The 22,444-nt window shown below is 43.1% G+C and overlaps 1 protein-coding gene across 1 annotated transcript in view; it reads right to left on the bottom strand.

Moving 5' to 3' along the window:
* Positions 1-22,444, bottom strand: part of LOC136863843 (odorant receptor coreceptor) — a 181,057-nt gene that overhangs the window by 57,233 nt on the left and 101,380 nt on the right. The window contains exon 6 of the mRNA XM_068226114.1: positions 18,603-18,707. Within this exon, the coding sequence (XP_068082215.1) occupies positions 18,603-18,707 (105 nt within the window). The remainder of the gene's footprint in view (positions 1-18,602; positions 18,708-22,444) is intronic.

Here is a 22,444-nt window from a genome sequence, read left to right as displayed (position 1 = left end):
CAGCACGGTGCTCAAAGATAGCTGATGTCAAAAAGCATTTTTCAAATTATCCGCCACCACATTTTAAAGGTAAGTAGCTAAAAAGGGCAGCACTGTGCTCTGTTGATTAAAGATGACGGATGACAGCTGTCAAAAAAACACGTGGATTTGTTTACCGATTCAAATCTCGCGCTAGTGAGGTTAAGTTGTTAGCACTAAGGTTTAGGCACGTCAAGATGGTAGTACTGAGGTTTGCGATACGTTGTTGTCTGTCAAAAAGCACGTGGCTGTCAAGAAACACGTGGATTTGTTTACCAATTCAAATCTCGCGTTTGTGAGGTTAAGTTGGTACCACTGAGGTTTAGGCCCGTCAAGATGTCAGCAGTGATGTTAGCGATGCGTTGTTGTCGATGACAGCTGTCAAAAAGCACGTGGCTTTGTTTACCAATTGAAATTTCCCGCGGGAGGAGGAGCAGGCCCATGGGAAGGCTCCCGGGAGGAGGAGGAGGCACTGGCCTCTGGGAAGGCCCCACGGGAGGAGGAGGAGGATTGGGCCCCTTGGAAGCCCCCTCGAGAGGAGGAGGAGGTGGTGGCCCTGGGAAGGCTCCCGGGAGGAGGAGGAGGAGTGGGCCCCTGGGAAAGCACCTCGGGAGGAGGAGGAGGCCTCTGGGAAGGCCCCTCAGGAGGAGGAGGAGGAGGAGGCCCCTGGGAGACAGAGGAGGAGGAGGAGGAGGCCTCTGGGAGGGAGCCAGAGCAGGAGGAGGCCGCAGAACGATCCAATTATACTACTGATGATATCACCGTCTGCAGTCCAACAGTTGGTTACATGGAAACGGTGAATGACGGCCGTCAGGATGGAGAGTCTGGCGGATTGAGATCCTCGCGGATGGTAACATGCGAGCCCTTTAGTCTCCTTTTGTTACGGAATACCTCTTGTCGTGTACGATAGGTAGTAATCTTGACAATTATAGGCCTCGTTTTCTCTACTGATTTAGACCAAATACGTTGACTTCTATCAATATCATTGACGTTTGCGGCAAGTTCGTTAGTATTTTCTGGTGAGCTCTCCTGCACTCCAAAGATTCTTAGATTATTTCTCCTACTATATTGTTCGAGAGAGTCGCTCCTAGCTTCGAATTCCGACCTAAGTGCCTGGATTTCCTTGTCCCGACATTCAAGTTTGTTCTTTGAATCCGGTACAAGTTCAGCATTGAACTGGATAGATTTCTCTAGTTCCTTAACGACAAGTGTGGTCACTCGCTTCGACATCGCCTCTATAATTCTGTCCAGAAACTTACCCGAGCTGAGAGTCTCATTCAAGATCCTCGTGACGGTCTCTTCCACGAGGATCGCTTCCTTGCTGTTGCGCTTGTTCTCCTGGTCATCTTGTTTCACAATGGAATGTTTTAATGAACTGATAAAAATATGGCCACGACAGGGAGACACATTCACTTTAAACACTTTCAAACTATGTTTGCATACTTTAACACAACGTTTAATATACACTGACTGACAGAGCAAATGCAACACCAAGAAGGAGTGGTCAGAACTTTATGCCAATTGCAGGGTAGACTGATGTCACTGAGGTATGCTCATGATGTGAAATGCGCCGCTGTGCTGCGCACGTAGCGAACGATAAATGGGACACGGCGGTGGCGAATGGCCCACTTCGTACCATGATTTCTCAGCCGACAGTCATTGTAGAACGTGTTGTCGTGTGCCACAGGACACGTGTATAGCTACGAATGCCAGGCCGCCGTCAACGGAGGCATTTCCAGCAGACAGACGACTTTACGAGGGGTATGGTGATCGGGCTGAGAAGGGCAGGTTGGTCGCTTCGTCAAATCGCAGCCGATACCCATAGGGATGTTTCCACGGTGCAGCGCCTGTGGCGAAGATGGTTGGCGCAGGGACATGTGGCACGTGCGAGGGGTCCAGGCGCAGCCCGAGTGACGTCAGCACGCGAGGATCGGCGCATCCGCCGCCAAGCGGTGGCAGCCCCGCACGCCACGTCAACCGCCATTCTTCAGCATGTGCAAGACACCCTGGCTGTTCCAATATCGACCAGAACAATTTCCCGTCGATTGGTTAAAGGAGGCCTGCACTCCCGGCGTCCGCTCAGAAGACTACCATTGACTCCACAGCATAGACGTGCACGCCTGGCATGGTGCCGGGCTAGAGCGACTTGGATGAGGGAATGGCGGAACGTCGTGTTCTCCGATGAGTCACGCTTCTGTTCTGTCAGTGATAGTCACCGCAGACGAGTGTGGCGTCGGCATGGAGAAAGGTCAAATCCGGCAGTAACTGTGGACCGCCCTACCGCTAGACAACGCGGCATCATGGTTTGGGGCGCTATTGCGTATGATTCCACGTCACCTCTAGTGCGTATTCAAGGCACGTTAAATGCCCACCGCTACGTGCAGCATGTGCTGCGGCCGGTGGCACTCCCGTACCTTCAGGGGCTGCCCAATGCTCTGTTTCAGCAGGATAATGCCCGCCCACACACTGCTCGCATCTCCCAACAGGCTCTACGAGGTGTACAGATGCTTCCGTGGCCAGCGTACTCTCCGGATCTCTCACCAATCGAACACGTGTGGGATCTCATTGGACGCCGTTTGCAAATTCTGCCCCAGCCTCGTATGGACGACCAACTGTGGTAAATGGTTGACAGAGAATGGAGAACCATCCCTCAGGACACCATCCGCACTCTTATTGACCCTGTACCTCGACGTGTTTCTGCGTGCATCGCCGCTCGCGGTGGTCCTACATCCTACTGAGTCGATGCCGTGCGCATTGTGTAACCTGCATATCGGTTTGAAATAAACATCAATTATTCGTCCGTGCCGTCTCTGTTTTTTCCCCATCGTTCATCCCTTTCGAACCACTCCTCCTTGGTGTTGCATTGTCACTGTCAGTCTGTGTATATTACTAGAAAATAACACCTGCTAATTCACTTTGACTGAGGATCTGATCTCACGCATATCCGTCAGCCATGAAAGCGCAATGGGTATGGGAATTTCTAATCTGCAGAAAATTCTCTAAATTTACGCAGCGTCTTAGCCACTGTAGACATTTTTAGGTTATTTTTATCACCAAAAAGTAAAGTGTTATATGTTACTCATTAATAATAATAATAATTGTTACCGTATTTTTGTGGTAGGTAGAGGTGAAAGAAGGTGCGGGGGTGAACAGGTCTCAAGCTACGAAATTAAAGTTAATTTAAAATTTAACAAGGTTATATTTTCTTTCCAAAATTCAGAAAAAAACACGAATGGCAGGTACAGAGAAGCAAGGTAACAAATTACAAGTACAGTATTCACAAGATTTGGGCTTCGAGCCCCTAACTCACAATTCTTGGGCAATTAGCCCAACTTTACCCCAAAACAAGTTTCAACAGAGGGGCAGAAAACCCCATTCAAGCCCAGGAGCACTTGCTCCAAATTACACAGTAAGGCCACCTTGAGGCGCGCAGAAAACAAAATTTTCAACAAAGAGCAACTTGCTCTCAAAGTTAAGCCTGTCAAAGGCCACACCAAATTCCACCTTCAAGCTGTCCTCTAAGGACATATACACAGGGGTAAAATACCCAACCTACTGAGGTCTATTAAGTGAGAAAAAGGTAAATTACATGACCTCTAAAATAACAATTTGAGAGGAGGCGATCTGCACTCCTAATACATTTTGTTTAAAACCTAATCTGGCTCTAGGCCGCTAATGCAAGGGCTAATCCCATACTACGGAGGTGACTTTAGAAAAGAACAATTTACATTGTATTAAGGAAGAATCGGTTGTGAGAAATAAGTTCACCTCAAAACAATATGAGTGGGAGCTCGAGAGTGTTAAGCACTCTCTATCCCAATACGTAGCTTAAAAGAGAATAGATACTAAGAGTCTTTACATTTTAGGGAAAGGTTACATGGTGAAAAAGCTTCGGACCCGCCCCGAGAGTTAAACTGCTGAGCTAGCAAGAAAAGAAGTTATTATACGGCCATTACCTGGTTGTTGAACTGCTGTCCGAAGAAAGAGGCGCTTCCTGCCCCCTGCTATGTACTTTACACACTGAAAGATGGTAGAGAAGTGGCGCAGAGACCCTAAAATCAGCAGTTTATATCCTCTCGCGGAATGTTCGAGGCGTTTCAGGAAAGAAAACACCCGCCCACAATCATTTATTGGTTAGGGTTAAGCAGCATATCCAATTTGAAGAAGAAACCCCTTATTGGTCGTAAATTAATTAAGGAAATTCGGGATTGGCTAAATTCAAAACAAGGGGAAAGAAAGGGGAATACAGCCAATTTAAACAATACCAGAAAGAAATTTAACAAGAAACAAACTTTTGACATGAAAATTTCTCCAAAAAACAGTTCTTTCACCTTGCACTAGGGTGCACTATTGTAGTTCTTCAGTAGTGTCCTCTAGAAGAGAAAGTTCACACTTCTTACTACAAGCAAAACAAAAATACGTCGAAAACTACCCGGTTCAGAAACTTCAAAATTTCCAAGTAGTGACATCTTCTGAGAAACTTGAAAATTAACACCTTAAATAAAGTTCAGACTTCCTCCAGAAGGGGAGTTTCAACTGGCGCAAAGATTGAATTAGCGGCGTGGAGGTGTACCGCCCGGTACAGACCTCCCCCCTCAAAAGTTCCTCCAAGGGGTCACACAGAGGAACATAAACTTTGTTTCAAAATAAGGTCCAAGTTATGATCTTGATATAGACATTAATTGCAGAAGCATTTATAAAATTTACTAAATTTGGATTGATCCAGTTTCAAAATTCTTGTAGTAACTGTTGAAGTAATGTCTTTATGTTTGTAGAAGTTGAATTCAGAAGGAAAATTTTAGTTTTTTAAGGTTGATGAAAAATTTACTAAGTCAACCAGATATTGCAGGAAATCCAAAAAAAAAGGTAGTAACGTTGAACTGGAATGTCCATGTAGCTGATTAAATATTTTCAAGGTTGATTAAGTTGGATGGCCAGACGGCCGCTGCAGCTTGTGTCCAGATGAGGCCGCTCGGACCCCTCAAGTACCCTGAGATACCGCTCGCCCGCACTATGGGAGGAGTAGTGGTGTTGAAGCACGCCGCGCCCGCGGTGAACATATACAGGCTGCGGGCAAGTAGCAGGATGTGCGCCGCACATTAGCCTTGGCCGGGAGGAGGGCTCCGGCTCGCCATGCACAGGTCGACCTCGCTGGAGTAGAGGGGGCCCTTCCTCTATCCCAGTCGCGGCACAGCGCCGCGCGGCTGCGGGGGCACTGAAACATTAAAGCTCGACGGCAGAATTTTGTTGAACCAGACTGATAGTAGGGTACATTCATTGTGGTGAGGTTGAGGGGCCAGCGGCGTGGAGAAATTCTTTTCATAAGCAAGCCACTGTGTGTAGTGGAGCAGGAGACGGGAGCGTGGTAATGGCCGTGGCAACGACAGGATGGCAGTTTAACGGTTCGGGGAAGGTTTTACAAAAATGCTTACATATAAAACAAAATATTATAGAAGGGGCAGAAGGCCTTAAAAGTGAAAACCTCAAAAAAAAAATATAACCTTCATATTCCTTTCAAGATTATATGAAGCAAGTTGGCACAGAAATTATACAGGTTTCACCTGCGACAGGTGAACCCTAAATATCCTCTCGGTGGCTGGATTACTTAATAACAACGTAACCGGCGTCAGGAAATCGAGAATGACACACGGCCCATGAAATCTGGGGGCAAGCTTGCCCGCGGGAACAAAATTCTTGACCATCACTTGGTCGCCTACTTTCAAATTGGTGGGTCTCCGTCCACGATCATATCTTTCCCTAACCTTTTCATGAGACACTTTAAGATTGGCTTTAGCCTTCTTCCAAAGATCTTTAATGTTGTCCGGGTCTATTGTCTCCGGTAGAATGTCACTCAGAGACCAGAGGTTAGAGAGCGGCGTGTTGGGAACAAACTTGAACATCAAAGACGCTGGAGTAAATTTATGTGATTCATGAACCGCCGAATTCAAAGCAAAAGCTAACCAATGCAGGGACGTGTCCCACCTGGAATGATCTTCATGATGATAGGCAATAAGCGCGGACCTGAGATTACGATTAACCCGTTCAACCAGAGATGGTTGAGGGTAATAAGCAGAAGTCGTCACATGAGAGATGGACAAGTCAAAACAGAATTTACGAAAAAGATTTGATGTGAACGCCTTAGCATTATCAGACACAATATATTGGCACGGACCAAAAGAAGCAAAAATAGAATTTAGGCAAGTAATGGTGGACTGAGCGGTAGCCAGCTTAGTCGGAAATAACCAGGAAAATCTAGTAAAACCATCTACACATACAAAGATGAACTTGTTGGCATTTCCCTTTGACTGAGGGAAGGGTCCTACCTAATCAATATACAGGCGTTCCATGGGGCGCGAAGCCTGCTGCGAAGACAAAAGGCCCACCTTGGTGGACATGGTGGGTTTACTAAGCAAACAAGATTTACAAGCTTTTACAAGTTCACGGATTTCACCGTCCATACCCTTCCAGATGAACCTTTCACGAATCTTTTCACGAGTTTTAAAGATTCCAAGATGCCCCCCTAATGGGGTCTCATGATAGTACTTGAAGATCATAGGCACAAGAACAGCTGGAACGACAACCTTCATCATCTTATCATGCCTCGAAGGGCAACATAGAACACCATTCCTCAGTACATAAGGGACATCATGTTCACCAGAAGAAAGGGTTTCCATTATCGGAGCCAGCGTCGGATCTTCATGTTGGTATTTCTCGATATCCCTAAAGAGCATGGGAGCATCTGTTAAGATGGCATTAACATCAGATAGTGTGGACTCGGGAGGTGATGAACTGTCGACAGGTTCATGGGTCTCGACGTCGTTGGAAAACATACGGCTGAGTCCATCGGCAACAACATTTTCGGTCCCTCTGATATGCCTGACATCGAATTGGAAGGCAGAAATACGGATGGCCCAACGGGCTATACGACCAGTACGACGCGGCCTACCTAAGACCCAGCTTAAGGCTTGATTATCTGTCTCCAGGTCGAATTTGACATGTTCCAGATAGAGACGGAACTTTTCTAAGGCAAATAAGACTGCCAAACCTTCGAGCTCATAGATGGAATACTTGGCTTCTTGAGCCGATAGAGTTCTAGATGCATAGGCGATGGGTCGCCTCCCTAATTCTGTCTCTTGAAGAAGGACTGCTGCTACTGCTGACGACGACGCGTCAGTTTGGACGATGAATTTCTTTGAGAAATCAGGCATAGCAAGGACAGGGGCATTACAGAGAGCTAATTTAAGATCTTCAAAAGCGGCTTGTTGAGAAGGTCCCCACTCGAATTTGATGCCTTTCCTACGAAGAAGGTTTAAGGGCGCCGCTCTATTAGCGAAGTTAGGAATAAACTTCCTGAAGAAATTCACGTTACCAATGAACCTGGCGACACCTTTAATGTCCTTGGGAGGTTTAAAATCACGGATGGCCTGTGTTCTAGAATGATCGAATGCCACACCATCGGGTGACACAATATGCCCTAGGAATGACATAGAGGGCTTAGCAAAGGCAACCTTGGACAACTTGACAGTTAACCCCGCCTTACGAAGGCGATTGAGAACTTCTCGCAGATGATCTAGATGTTCTTCAAAGGTCTCCGAAAATACGACGACATCATCCAAGTAGTGATACAAGTACTCAAATTTGATGTCGGAGAAGACCCTATCTAGCAGTCTAGTGAGTACAGCTGCTCCCGTGGGGAGCCCGAAATGCACGCGGTTGTATTCGTATAAATTCCAATCCGTGGCAAACGCTGTAAGTTGTTTAGACTCTTCGGCAAGGGGAATTTGATTATAGGCCTGATTCAAGTCCAAGATAGTAAAGAACTTGGCCTTACGAAACCATGAAAAGCAAGAATGAAGGTCAGGAAGGGCACAGATTGTAACACCACCTTCCGATTGAGAGCCCTATAATCAATGACAGGCCTGAAGCCCCCTTGGGGTTTCGGGACTAGAAAAATAGGTGAAGAATACGCCGACTTAGAGGGCCTAATAATACCATCCTTCAACATCTGATCGATGATTTCTTTCAGAGCCTTCATTTTATGTGGAGATAGCCTATATGGCGGAAAACGGACAGGAATCGAATCCGTGACCTCAATTTTGCATTCAATAAGGTCAGTAACACCAAGAGTATCAGAGAACACCTCTGGAAACGACTGACACAACTTACGAATACTATCAGCCTGCTCCTCAGGTAGATGTCTAAGGTCTAACAACATCTCATCCTGGGTAGGCGAAATAGATGAACATGATGCAGAATTACATTTTAACAAGGGGATTTTACCATTGGAAGCAAATTTGAATGTGCACGACTTACTCTGAAGATCGAGCACAAGACCAGTGTGTGAAATGAAGTCCGCTCCCAATATGATGGGGCAAGACAAGTGCTTAGCCACAAACAGTTTGATTTTCCATGTAAATTTAAAAATACGAATTTTGACCTGTAAAGAACCTAGAATTTCTAATGGAGATGAATTAGCCGAAACATATTGGATCGAAGAGGAACAAAAGTCAGGAAGTTTACAAACAGATTTCAATTTTGCATACCATTCAGCCGAAATAATAGAACAAACACTGCCTGTATCTAATAGAGCTGTTATAGGCTCATTATTTAACTCAATTTTGAGAAACGGGACCGGTGCGGGGGTATCCGGCGCAATCCTAAGACACTCTTTGGGGCATTCAAAAGATGGATTTGCAGATTGAACGTTCCCTGAATTTTCGATCTGTTTACCAGGGGCTGAGCCTCGGAAAGATGGATTAGTCGACTCAGCCGTAGCCACTAGTCACTTTTGATTATTGGAATTGGTGAAATTTGCACCAGAAAATGAGCAGGAGGGGGTGCTATTTGAATTTGGGCAATTCTTGGCGATATGTGAGAAAGACCCACATTTAAAACAGCCTTGTGATAAACCAGCTCCATTATTTGCCCTACTAGTTTTGACCAATGGACATTTATTGCGAAGATGGTCAGGCGACCCGCAAGCATAACATTTACGGGGTGTGACTGGTCGGCGAGGTGGAGGCCGAGTATTACTAAACGAAGGAGGGGGTTCTTTCGCGACACGCAAGGAATCGGCGTATCTAACTCCTTCCGCTGAGACGGCCAATGCTTCAAGTTCAGAGAAGGTTTGCGGGCACGCCGCGAAACACAAATATGACCTATAAGATGGTGAAATGCCTTCCACAATAGCTTGTACAATCTGATCCTCAGGGAAGTGAAGCGCAAACACCCTAGTATAGAACTCAATGTCTTGTATGAAATCAGCCAGATTTTCATCCAATCTCTGCACTCGATAACAGTACTTCTGAATCAGAGATGACCTCGCGCGAGCAGGAATAAAATTTGCAAGTAGATGTGCATGAAAATCTTCAATAGATGACTGTTCGGCAATGGCTCTTACTATTTTATCTGAGAGAATACCAATTGCATAGGGATAGATGATTTGCAAAATCTGACATGGAGAAAGAGAAAAAACAAGGGCATGATCCTGAAATTCAACTAAAAATCTTAAAAATGAAATTACTTCACTGGTGGTATTAACAGAAAACTTAGAGATGCCTCTGAGCAACATTGCTAATGGATGAGGCAAGCTGCTGAACCCAGGTGACATCGTAGGTAAAGGTTTAAGTGGCAAGGACATTAATTCAGAACGTACATTATTCAACGAGGTTCGGCGTTCAAACTCGTTGTCCAATGGGGCAGAGTTTGTTTGAGCTGCAACGGTTTTCCTATTGACATCTCCCTTAGGAGGCTCTTCCTCGCTACCTACATTCACCGTAGCGGGTTGATCAGTTTTGGGAGGAACTTCCCCAGTTAACGATTGAGTGACCTTACTAGATAATTCAGAAATATTTTCAAGCACCGTACTAGCTTCCTTCCTCTGAACGTCATTCAACTTTAGAGACAACAGATCGTTAACTCTATTAGAAAAATGAAATAGCCTGGCTTGCACACGCTTAATTTGATTAGGAGAAGGATCATTTTCGTCAAAAAAACTAACTACAGATGCTAGCCCAGTAATATTCTCGATGATCGTGGAAAGAGAGTCGTCAATTTCTTTCTCTCCCAAAGTGGGGATGGAAATGGGCAAATCAAGGGACTCTCTAAGCTTGTTTGTGTCTACTGCAACCGTGCCTCCAGATTGCACATTTCTGATAGTTAACTCATAGATCAACTCCTCCTTGCGCAAATAGATAAGATGGAGAACATCACGAGGGCCGGGCATGATGACAGAACAATTTTGAACCAGGACAAATCAAAAAATCCACCAACTGAGAAAATTGTTAGAGTTCGGATCAAAGCAATGTTTAGCCGTCAAAAGGGGCTAAATTGAGACCCATTCAACCACGCTCTGCTACCACTTGTTACCGTATTTTTGTGGTCGGTAGAGGTGAAAGAAGGTGCGGGGGTGAACAGGTCTCAAGCTACGAAATTAAAGTTAATTTAAAATTTAACAAGGTTATATTTTCTTTCCAAAATTCAGAAAAAAACACGAATGGCAGGTACAGAGTAGCAAGGTAACAAATTACAATTACAGTATTCACAAGATTTGGGCTTCGAGCCCCTAACTCACAATTCTTGGGCAATTAGCCCAACTTTACCCCAAAACAAGTTTCAACAGAGGGGCAGAAAACCCCATTCAAGCCCAGGAGCACTTGCTCCAAATTACACAGTAAGGCCTCCTTGAGGCGCGCAGAAAACAAAATTTTCAAGAAAGAGCAACTTGCTCTCAAACTTTAAGCCTGTCAAAGGCCACACCAAATTCCACCTTCAAGCTGTCCTCTAAGGACATATACACAGGGGTAAAATACCCAACCTACTGAGGTCTATTAAGTGAGAAAAAGGTAAATTACATGACCTCTAAAATAACAATTTGAGAGGAGGCGATCTGCACTCCTAATACATTTTGTTTAAAACCTAATCTGGCTCTAGGCCCCTAATGCAAGGGCTAATCCCATACTACGGAGGTGACTTTAGAAAAGAACAATTTACATTGTATTAAGGAAGAATCGGTTGTGAGAAATAAGTTCACCTCAAAACAATATGAGTGGGAGCTCGAGAGGGTTGAGCACTCTCTATCCCAATACGTAGCTTAAAAGAGAATAGATACTAAGAGTCTTTACATTTTTGGGGAAAGGTTACATGGTGAAAAAGCTTCGGACCCGCCCCGAGAGTTAAACTGCTGAGCTAGCAAGAAAAGAAGTTATTATACGGCCATTACCTGGTTGTTGAACTGCTGTCCGAAGAAAGAGGCGCTTCCCGCCCCCTGCTATGTACTTTACACACTGAAAGATGGTAGAGAAGTGGCGCAGAGACCCTAAAATCAGCAGTTTATATACTCTCGCGGAAAGTTCGAGGCGTTTCAGGAAAGAAAACACCCGCCCACAATCATTTATTGGTTAGGGTTAAGCAGCATATCCAATTTGAAGAAGAAACCCCTTATTGGTCGTAAGTTAATTAAGGACATTCGGGATTGGCTAAATTCAAAACAAGGGGAAAGAAAGGGGAATGCAGCCAACTTAAACAATACCAGAAAGAAATTTAACAAGAAACAAACTTTTGACATGAAAATTTCTCCAAAAAACAGTTCTTTCACCTTGCACTAGGGTGCACTATTGTAGTTCTTCAGTAGTGTCCTCTAGAAGAGAAAGTTCACACTTCTTACTACAAGCAAAACAAAAATACGTCGAAAACGACCCGGTTCAGAAACTTCAAAATTTCCAAGTAGTGACATATTCTGAGAAACTTGAAAATTAACACCTTAAATAAAGTTCAGACTTCCTCCAGAAGGGGAGTTTCAACTGGCGCAAAGTTTGAATTAGCGGCGTGGAGGTGTACCGCCCGGTACAATAATAATAATAATAGTAATAATAATAATAATAATAATAATAATAATAATAATAATAATAATAATAATAATAATAATATTAATAATAATAATAATAATAATAATATAATAATAGTAAAACTACAAATACACTTCCTCGATTGACGTTGATGTCACCGAAGAAATGCACCAGTAAGAGACGTAAGGGAAATTACAGATGAACTTGCCAGTCCATTAACTGATCATTAATTAACTTCTATACATTCTGAAACAATCAAATACTATAATAATGACAACTACAACAATAATAATAAAGCTGGCTTCACCGCAGCCCTTCGTAATAGAAAGTTACCATTAAAGTAGCCAGCTGCCCTGAAGCCAAGGACAGCCACTCCTTGTTAAACCGGTAGGGAGAGAGGAGGTAATACTGGGCACCTCGCTAAGGTAAGTTTTAACTTTCAAATATTAAAGTTTATAAACTGAACTCAAACAGAACAGTTTCTACAGGCAGTGGAGGCACATGCTTGTCACTGCATTGTCCTACGTATGAGGTGTTTCAACGGCGCACCAGCCGCCAGCGTCTTGGAAAGGTATAGCAATCCAACTGATGAGCCCACTGCTACACTGGGGTGAAACACTGGTCATTTCACGATTGAAAAAGCCAAAAGAACTTAAATGTTTTTACTACAATTATTTTCATTACTTTATAGTAATTAATTAGGAAAGAAGGGTAATTTGATGGAATGTGATGAATGGTGGTGTTGTATCAAGAACGAAGTAAGTTATGGCATTCTTGGTTTAATACACAGTTCAAAAAAATTAGGGGAACATGCTTTTGAACGTATGCCATGCACCGCAAAGCAATGCCTCACACCCAGATATATTTCGAACTAAACCTTTATTCTTTACCGTTGAAGTAAACGAAAGACCATCGATGGATTCGCGTTTTCCACAAAGAAAATACTGAAGTGTACAAATAGGGGGAAAACAAAGTGATAACAGTTCTCCAGGGTGGTTTGTTATCACCGTTGGAGAGCTTCAGTACCGTGTAAGTCCTCCACGAGTATTTATCACAGCTTGGCACCTACGTGGCATGCTCCGTATAAGTCGGCGGAGATCACGTTGCGATATCAGGTCCCATTCTCCAATGAGAGACTGTTCTAGGTCTTGGAGAGTCTGGTGGAACAGGATGCCCACGAACACCTCTGTCAAGCCTTTTCCACACATGCTCGATGGGATTAAGTTCGAAACTCACTGCTGGCCATTCCATCTCTTGAATGTCCAGTTCTCGCAAGACAGCTGTGGTGATGGGTGCCTCATGAGCCCTGGCATTGTCGCGCATGAGTAGGAATTCAGGGCCAACACCGTATGCAGCAACCAACACAGGCTGTAGCAGTATCTGCTTGGTGTACCCCGCAGCGGTAAAATTACCACGGACGACGACAAGATCCGTACGGCCATCAGTACTGATAACACCCCACATCATCACAGAACTTTGTCCGAATCAGTCGACTTCCTGGACAACATTTGGCATGTACTGCTCACCACGGCGTCTTCACGCTGTGTCAGAGGAAATCTAGACTCGTCTGTGAACAACACAGGTCTCCATTGGCGAAGTTGCCAGTTGACGTGTGTACGGGCAAGCAGAAGACGAGCTGCGCGATGTTGCTGCGTTAAACGGGGCACACGAACAGGACGTCTGGGTCGTAAGGACATTTCTCTTAACTTGTTCTTTACTGTCTGGTCAGACACCGTGACTCCAGTGACCCTCCTGAGGTAGTATTGCAGTTCTCTGGCAGTTACTGAACGACGCCGCAACGCACAGATGGTCAGATATCGGTCATCCTGTGGGGTTGTCATGCATCCACGACCTTTTCCAACCCTCCTTGTGAACTGGCCTGTCTCAGTGTAGCGATTCCACAAGCGGTGAATAACTGACGGAGAGACACCGAGATCCACAGCAATACGACAAAAAGTCCATCCTCCTGGATCAAAGTAACGGCCATTGCGATTTGAACCTAGTTAAGATGCTGGTTGACGTACAACGTGCTCAGATGACCGCAGTAGTCTGTGTACTCGCCCAGGCTCCTTCGCCTGCTATGCTGAACAGGGGCCTTGTTGGGGGTTGAGAAGTTCGAAAGAGATAGACAAAGAATAGGGAAGGAAGCGGCCGTGGCCTGAAGTTAGGTACCATCCCGGCATTTGCCCGGAGAAGAAGCGGGACTTCCCGAGGATGAGTGGACCGCGTTCCAGCCCTCATACCACTTTTCAAATTTCGTGGCAGAGCCGGGAATCGAACCCGGGCTCCGGGGGTAGCAGCTAATCACACTAACCACTACAACACAGAGGCGGACCAGTGATGTTTTTACAGGTATATTATAGGCTGTAATTGTTATATTTAGTGTTCGACAGAATTGGAGAACTTGTAAAAAAGTACCATTAAGGATAACAACTGGTCGACAGTGGATGATACAATTAGCAACAGATTTTTATGTACCACTTCACTTTGAAAGATGTAGTTCAATACTTGGATTAGGCCATCTCCTATTACATTCCAGAAGGTTTTGTACCACACATAGCGGATAGAATCTGCTCCAGGAGTCCCATTAACAGCACTCTAACTTAAGGCAGGGAGACTGTAGACGATGTATACTTTCGCCATTTAAGTACTTTTCTATTGCCTGCAACTTGTCGTTCAGCTACTATGCTGCTACATATGTGACACGCCTATAAACGTCAGATTTTTCAAACGTTTATCCTCTACATGACAGATAATATTGGCTTTTCACCATTCTGCAGCACCATGTCATACAATTGCAGTTTGCTATTTAAGGTATGGGTAATTTCAACAGTGATTACTTTAACACTGGTTTAGCGTTGTCAATTGAACACTTACCCTTATTATTATAGTGACTCCTATACTGAGGAAACTGTATATAAACTGTTGTAAAATCGCTGAGTATATTCTTTACTTTGGAGACAACTAGTATTTATTTTCCAAATCCGTCGACCAGTCAAATACTGATCTTCATCGTCAGATATTAGTGTGGAGAAGATGATGGGTATGGGAATTACCTTACATTTGTTTATTTGGTGTTTAATTGTGTGCGAAATGTATGCCGTATCAATTCCCTACTTCGACGCACCTCTCCAGAAGGATTATTATACTTGATAAGGATATAGCGTATTCTACTGTAGTTCATAGAGCATGTCATAGATTTGTAGTCCGGGAGAGAAATTAAAATTCCCATCTTGATGGTATGGATTTAATAAGGAGTTAAAGTCCCCAACGAGGAGTACTGGAAGAGATGTCGTAATGTGTTTTGAAATATCGTGTCTGAAGAGGTGATTCATTCCACTTGAAACCCAACGGTCTGTATGCAGTAATTATTCTAATGTCATTCAAGGTATCAGACAAACATAAGTATTTCTGTAGGATGCATAAATACTATATGTCGGATATAGACATGCCTTTCCTATAAAGTATTACATAGCCTAAACCGGTGACGTGATCATGATGCACGAGGAAGTTTATACCGACCTCATTCGCGAATGAATCATCCTGACAGGGATGGCTACACAGGGTTCCTCAATCCATTGACATTAACAGTGACAAATGCCAGTAGATTTATTATCATAGGAAAAATGAAGAAGGAATACATACTAAAGCGCATAATAAGAAGTAAGTAGAAATTATAACACTTTACGTCTGGTATCACCTCTTCGCGGATTTCTGGTACTGTGTTGCATGATCTGCCCATAAGGTTTCCTTTCTGGTGATAGAGACGCGCGTTCTTTTACTCACTGTATCTATGTGGGAGACTGTGGTTATGCTTTTCTTATGTAACCAGCTTTCAGGCCGTATTTTCGTACCGAATTCTGTTATTTCTCTGTTCCCGGACGCTAGTGATTTGCTACACAAGTTTTCGTCTAAGTGCATACTTAAGTCTTTTCCGGTTTCACTAATATATGGCGCCAGCGAACAGTACGCAGCATACTTCAGTTTGTTCGTCTGACATTAACCTACCAACACACGCAAGTTGAGTCCGCCAAACACTAGCGTCTCTGTTATATCGTTCAGTGCTCATGTCGACGTTTGTGCCTGAAAAATAACATTTGTGGCACGCAACTTTTTCTTATTTAATCAAACCAAGAAAGATGTGGAAAGTAATCTTTTTCTGGTAGAAACACGCACCATCGATTAGACATGCATTAGGTTTCAATTTGCGCGCGCTCTGGTAGCGATAATGAGTATTATGAACTATTGAAGCCCGACGAAATGGTTAATGCACAACGCTACCGCCAAGAAATGATTAATTTAAATGACGCATTGATCGAAATTCGCCCGGAATGGGCCATAAGACATGGCAAAGTGATATTGTTACATGACAATGCACCGTCTCACAGAGAAAAACCAGTGAAAGACACCTTGAAATCGCTTGGATGGGATATCCTTCAGTACCCGCGGTACCGCCCTGACCTGGCGCCATCTGACTTTCACCTCTTAGCATGAAAGGAGCACGTGCTCGCAGAGCAGCATTTCAGCACTTTTAAGAAAGTTGGAAAATGGCTCGACGAATGGTTTGCCGCAAAAGACAAGAAGTTTTCTGGCATGGTATTCATAACTTACGTGAAAGATGGGCGAAGTGTGTAGAAGCCGATGACCAATATTTTGAACGAATTTCTCTTGAAAATTACGTGTTTTCTTTACCACGAAAACCAGGAGAAACTTATGCATACACCTGGTAATACAGCGGTTTCTTCACAAGTTGGAGGTAATTTATCACTTCTTCGGGCAACATCGTCTCACTGATGTTTTGAGATGCATGAGGGTGTAGAGTGTTAATTGAGGCGTACTTTCCTCTTTGTGGAAGTCCAGTAACCCTGCATTAGATTGCTGTGTTGTCTGTATTCGTGTTAGTCAGGCGCTGTGTGATTTACGGGAAGTCATGGTTGTTGACATCAACAAGATCTAATTTCTTGTGCTCTGTATAAGTAGTTTCCTTGTAAACATTCTCTGCCTTATTCGCCCCTGCAAGTTCTACTGTTACCCGTATTGCTGTACGTAGCAAGATGAGATTGCGATACTAGCCGAGCTGCTCTCTTTTTCGATGATATCAGAGGCTGTTCAGACTAAGGGAACAGGTAGGTCGCGAGTGACTCGGTGAATTACATACAAACCAGTCTTAACTTGTTCGTCGCAAATTACCTGCGGGCGGAAATCTTCAATTAAAATAAAGGAGGATATATCATCTCAGATTTCCATACGTAGCGTGAACGTCATTTCTAATTCTAAAGGGATACTGAGGAAACCAGTCCGCTTGCTTAAATTCTGTAATCTTCCCATTTTTACGTAAGGGTGTCTGCATTGATTCACTTGGCACTTCTGAGGGTAGTTTAGGCACACAGTTTTCAATACCGTATTCGCTGCATTAATGTCTTCATTTCCCATCGGTCTATCAGCTTACCGTAGATGATATTACTTTAAGTAGGCTGCTGCTCCGAGGTCATCTATGCAGTTGGATAATCTTCAAGAGTGTCATCTATCGCAAAGACATTTCATGCCAAGTTTATTCAAATCTGTGTTAAAGACAAATTAATACGTTCCCGTGAGATTTCTGAACGCTTTTGGCAGTGAGCGTCTTTACATAAAGCGCTCAGAGCTGTATATTGGAACTACGTTATTGTTATCGGAGACGTTCAGTAAGATGTATCTTGAACGTGTTCTTCAAAAAGAACTCCTTTAAGCATATTTTAATATGAATGCAATCTAAGGTTCCTACGGCACCGGAAATATGTGATAATAGATTCAATGATTTTCGGGCATTCTTTTACAGCGTGGAAAACAATTAAATGTCTTGCCGATGCTCCAATGGCAGCAGAAAATCTTTACACAAATCTAACCACTCCTGGCTGCACTCATGTATATAGACGCCTACAAAAGAGTCTGAAGCGTAATATCTAAGACGTATACGCAACTGCTGCATGGGAGGCACTACCTTGTTCATTATGACTTTGTAGAAATCTTTCTTTAGTTTTTAAATAGTTTTCATATAGCAGTAAAGCTTCAAACTTACATCTTCTAAGTGCTACCATTTTGAAATTTTAACAGCTGTTAAGAGTTTTAACAGAGGGCTGGTGTCACGTTAATTTAACACCAGTGTTAACAATTTGTTAGTGTTAACAATTCTTGATGAGACAGTCATTTTGTTAAATTATGTGTTAAGTCTATTTAACAGCCGTGTTAACACTTAACATTCGTTGACGAAAATGGGCCTCAGAGTGTTTTTCGTACAATTTTTGTGGCCATATTTCACAGATTCAGCTACTGGAGTAGTAAAAATTTAGTGTAAAACACTAGCACACAGTACCACTTGACAAGAATGCCTCCGTTAAGTATCAAGGGCGAATAGACAGCCCGCTATTCCCAGCAAGTGATTCCATGTAAGTTTTCAAACTCTGCGGTAAACACAAAGTGGCAATGAGAGCGGACATTTGAAGCTGAGTGGAACTTTCACGAATGCCCATATGTATCTAACTCCGACTGAGTTATACTCTATTTAAAAGATTGTTTCGTTAAAACGTTGGCTATCAGAAAAGTCAACATTTAATACAATGAAGATTTGTGCAGAAATGAATACCTCTTTTCTAATATATTACTTCAAAATTAAAATGTAATTTTCTTCTTTTCTCTCTGATTTCACATGGAACATCCAATGTGCCGGGCTACGGAGAACATATAAGTCTACATTCTTACCTCGACCTGCATTTCGTCAGCAAAACTGCAGAACATGTATATCTCGTAGAGCGCAGCGAAGCACAGAGACGCCATAGTCATCATCTTCACAAGTCCAACATTACCCTGAGAAGCAGAAGAGAAAGTCAGTTTAAAATATCTCAAAATCTAAACGAAAACACTCGTGTTATCCAACTCATAAGGAACTCGCTGTCCCGGATTATCTCTTGCTCTTTATTTGATACTAAGGAAACTTAAGAGAAATGAAGGAAGTTTCAGGGAGAATCTCTAAAATACCTCGTCTAGTCCTATGATTTATCTGAACACAATGTCGCGGAAAAGCTACAAAAGTTCAGTTTGAGGAAAAGGATTCATTTTTCTTGTCTGAGCGGTGCAGTTGGATGTCTTCAGTTAACCGTGTAGTCTATGGAGGATTCTGCACTTTTAGAGACTTCCCTTCAGAAAACCTGGAAAGTGGTGAAGATGAATTGCAGAAGCTTGAAATATAGGTGTGTTTTGTGTTTAGTGTTCCTGGTTCAGTTGCATTTTTCGATTGTATATTCTCCTCGAAGACAAACTTCCAGTTTAAACAAATATCAAAATGTGATGTAAAAACCCGATACCATGCTGACGTTTTGAAGCCAGAACACGTGGGGGAAATAAGAAAATGTAATCAAGTTCTCAAGTAAGCAGTGCCCATTAGTTTCATACATGTTCAATATTTCCATTGACTTGTCCCACAATGTGACAATCCTCGAACTTTGCAATATTCTAATGCCGTTATCATATGGAATAAACCTATCATACACATCAAAATTTACGCCAGTAATCGATTATTTTTTCTAACACTCACAATTTACAAATTTTACAATATTTTCATTTTTTACTTTGTTACGCTCCTTCTCACTTCGTACTAAAATGTGATCTGTTTATCAATTGGGCAAAACAACTGTAAAATATTACAGAAGTTGTAAAAGAGTGGAAATACCATTTAGAGAGGTTGGATTTCTCACAACGAAACTACCCTTTCATTTCAACAGAAAGATTCCACCGTAATATATCATGTTCATTATCTAAGTAACAGATTTTATACATGGAGGCCCTTTGAATGAAGAAACGGCCATGAGTATCTGCTCGAGCCTTGGATGAGAGGAATATGTGCACTTGGTCAGGGAGTACCTTTGGCTCAGTAATGTTTACTTATGATTTATATGTGCCTCATAACTCTGGGTTTGCATTCGGGAGATGGTGACTTAGAATTCCACAGTCGGCAGCCCTGAATATGCTATTCCGTGGTTTCCCATTTTACGCCAGGGTTAGGATGTGTTGATTTCTACGGAGATGGCGACTCCAAAAGCTACTCGTGTGTAGCTAAATTTGATCCATATAACGGTAAAACAATAAATAAGCTGAAATATGTTGGGAACTATCAAAAGTGTTTACGCACAGTCCTCCGTAAACTGCCGCAGGAAAAGGAATTGGGAGGAAAAGGGAAACTGACTTGAGCCCTGACTGATAATTTCCAAAACTACTTTGGTATAGCCCTACGTTCTGCTACAAGCAACAACAAGAGATGAGGGAGACCAACACATCACAGGTGCCTCAAAGGGAAGGACAGCTGGTGTTCATACCAGCGAGGCAAAGGCAATAAGCAGCTCGACAACTACAAATATGAACCTGGTATACCATTTGAAGTTCTCCATGCTGTCAAACCCATATATGAGAGACTTTGTGGCCCAAGCATGTTGTTCAAATGCCTTCATGGTATCACACAAAACAACAACCAATCATTCAATGGATCGTTATGGCGACGATGTACAAAGGATACATAAGTCGGCTTGCTACACTGAAATTAGGCTTTATGGATGCTGTGTTGCACTACTTCAACTGTGGTAACAAAGTAGAACTAGAGGTACTGAAAAGATTGAATACTGCACCAGGAAAAAATATTGTGACTGTAGTGTTCGAAGCAGATGAGCTCCGTCTACGTAGGAGTAAAATCAGACTACACTCGAACAAAAAAAACCACAGAAGGTACCTAAGGGGAAGGAGGAAGTTTCAACAGGATAAAAAGCTTGAAAAGATGTGTCCAGCCTTTGGAGGAGGGGAATTACAAGGTCCAAAGTTGAACAGGGGCTTAACAATCTTATTGCTAACTTTCAAACCTTGTATTCTCAGATTTAAGAAATTACTGCAAGTTCCTGCGTTGAAAATCAAATAACGGCAGTATAAATTAAGCTAAGGAAGTCCGTTTATATATCAAATGAAAGATCATGAACGAGGGCATGTCTTGAACCTCCCTTGTTGAAACGTTTGTTAAAAATAGAGAAGATAGAGGTAATTGTAAAATAATATATTGTAAAAATGTACAGATTTTTGGAAACGTTAGGTCAGGTACTTCATAAAATTAAGTAATAAGAATAATTCTGCTTCATAACATTACGTACAGAAGTATCAACAATCTAGTGCAGGAATCATCAAAATCCATTAATATTTGATACTTCTAGGAGGCTTGAAAATTGTATGCATTTTTACATTAACAAAATCATTTTACAAGTGTGTAAACTTAAAATGAGGAATTTACAACTTTTAGTCCTTTAGTACAATATTATCAGAACTGTGGAAAAACTTCAGCTACTCAGGTTTAAAACTGTGGATTTTTTATCTAAACATATATGTATACCATAAGCAAAACAAAGAGAGAAATCCGCTCGCCACAACATTACAGCTAAATACCATCTCACAGTACCAGACCTTCTCATTACGTACATAGCACCGACACAGTCAGGTTTTATGACGACGATAGGTTAGGAAAGGGCTAGGAGTGGGAAGGAAGCGGCCGTGGCATTAATTAAGGTAGTCTATCTGGTGAGAAAATGGGAAACCACGAAAAAACATCCTCAGGGCTGCCGACAGTGGGATTCGAACCCACTATCTCCCGAATGTAACTTCACAGCTGCGCTCTGCTAACCGCAAGCCAACTCGCTCAGATTTAGTATTGGTATTAAAACCAATCCAATGTCCGCCCTGATAATTAGAACCACCTGAAATCCGACTGCTTGAAGCTAGCAACTACGCCATGGATGTATGCGAGCCTCGTATTTTCAGCTGAAAATCAGAAACAAATAGAATTGTAGACGGTGGTCTTATGAAACCGCGTGTGGACGGTGTAAGCAATGCTGAATACTTAAAGTTGCAAGAATTCCTTGCATCGTGTGCTTTAGGGAGGCGGGTAAGTTCAGGTGCCGCTGCCACTTCTATCATAATTATTGAAGGAAAATGAAAAGCGAGTTGATGGATGGCAGATTTCCTGACAAATGAGAAACGCGGTATCCTTGATGAAGTCGGAGTGGATTGCTGTTACTTATTCAGAATGTCAGCAAGATTTGTTCTCCTGAGAGGACTCGTGCTGGTAAGCCCATGGATGATCTGCGCGTCTATGACCGCGAGGTCCCACCTGGATGAGAACGCACACCCAATCCCTCAGCCAGACGAATTAACCAATGAAAATTTAAATCACACTCGAGACCCCTTGGGCATATTGGCAGATAGCTACGGAGCCAGACTTACCAGCAATGCAACAATTCATTAGACCATGCATAAATGAAATATCGTATGGTTTTTAGTGCCGGTATATCCTAGGACGGGTTCAGCTCGCCATGTGCAAGTCTTTCTATTTGATTCCTTAGGTGACCTGCGCGTCGTGATGAGAATGAAATGATGATGAAGACAACACATACACCCAGCCCTCGTGCCATTGGAATTAACCAATTAAGGTTAAAATCCCCGACCCCGCCGGTAATCGAACCCGGGACCCTCTGAACTGAACACCAGTACGCTGACCGTTCAGCCAATGAGTCGGA

Source organism: Anabrus simplex, chromosome 2 (genome assembly GCF_040414725.1).
Source record: "Anabrus simplex isolate iqAnaSimp1 chromosome 2, ASM4041472v1, whole genome shotgun sequence".
Classification (NCBI taxonomy): domain Eukaryota; kingdom Metazoa; phylum Arthropoda; class Insecta; order Orthoptera; family Tettigoniidae; genus Anabrus; species Anabrus simplex.
This window is presented reverse-complemented; position numbering and strand designations above follow the sequence as displayed.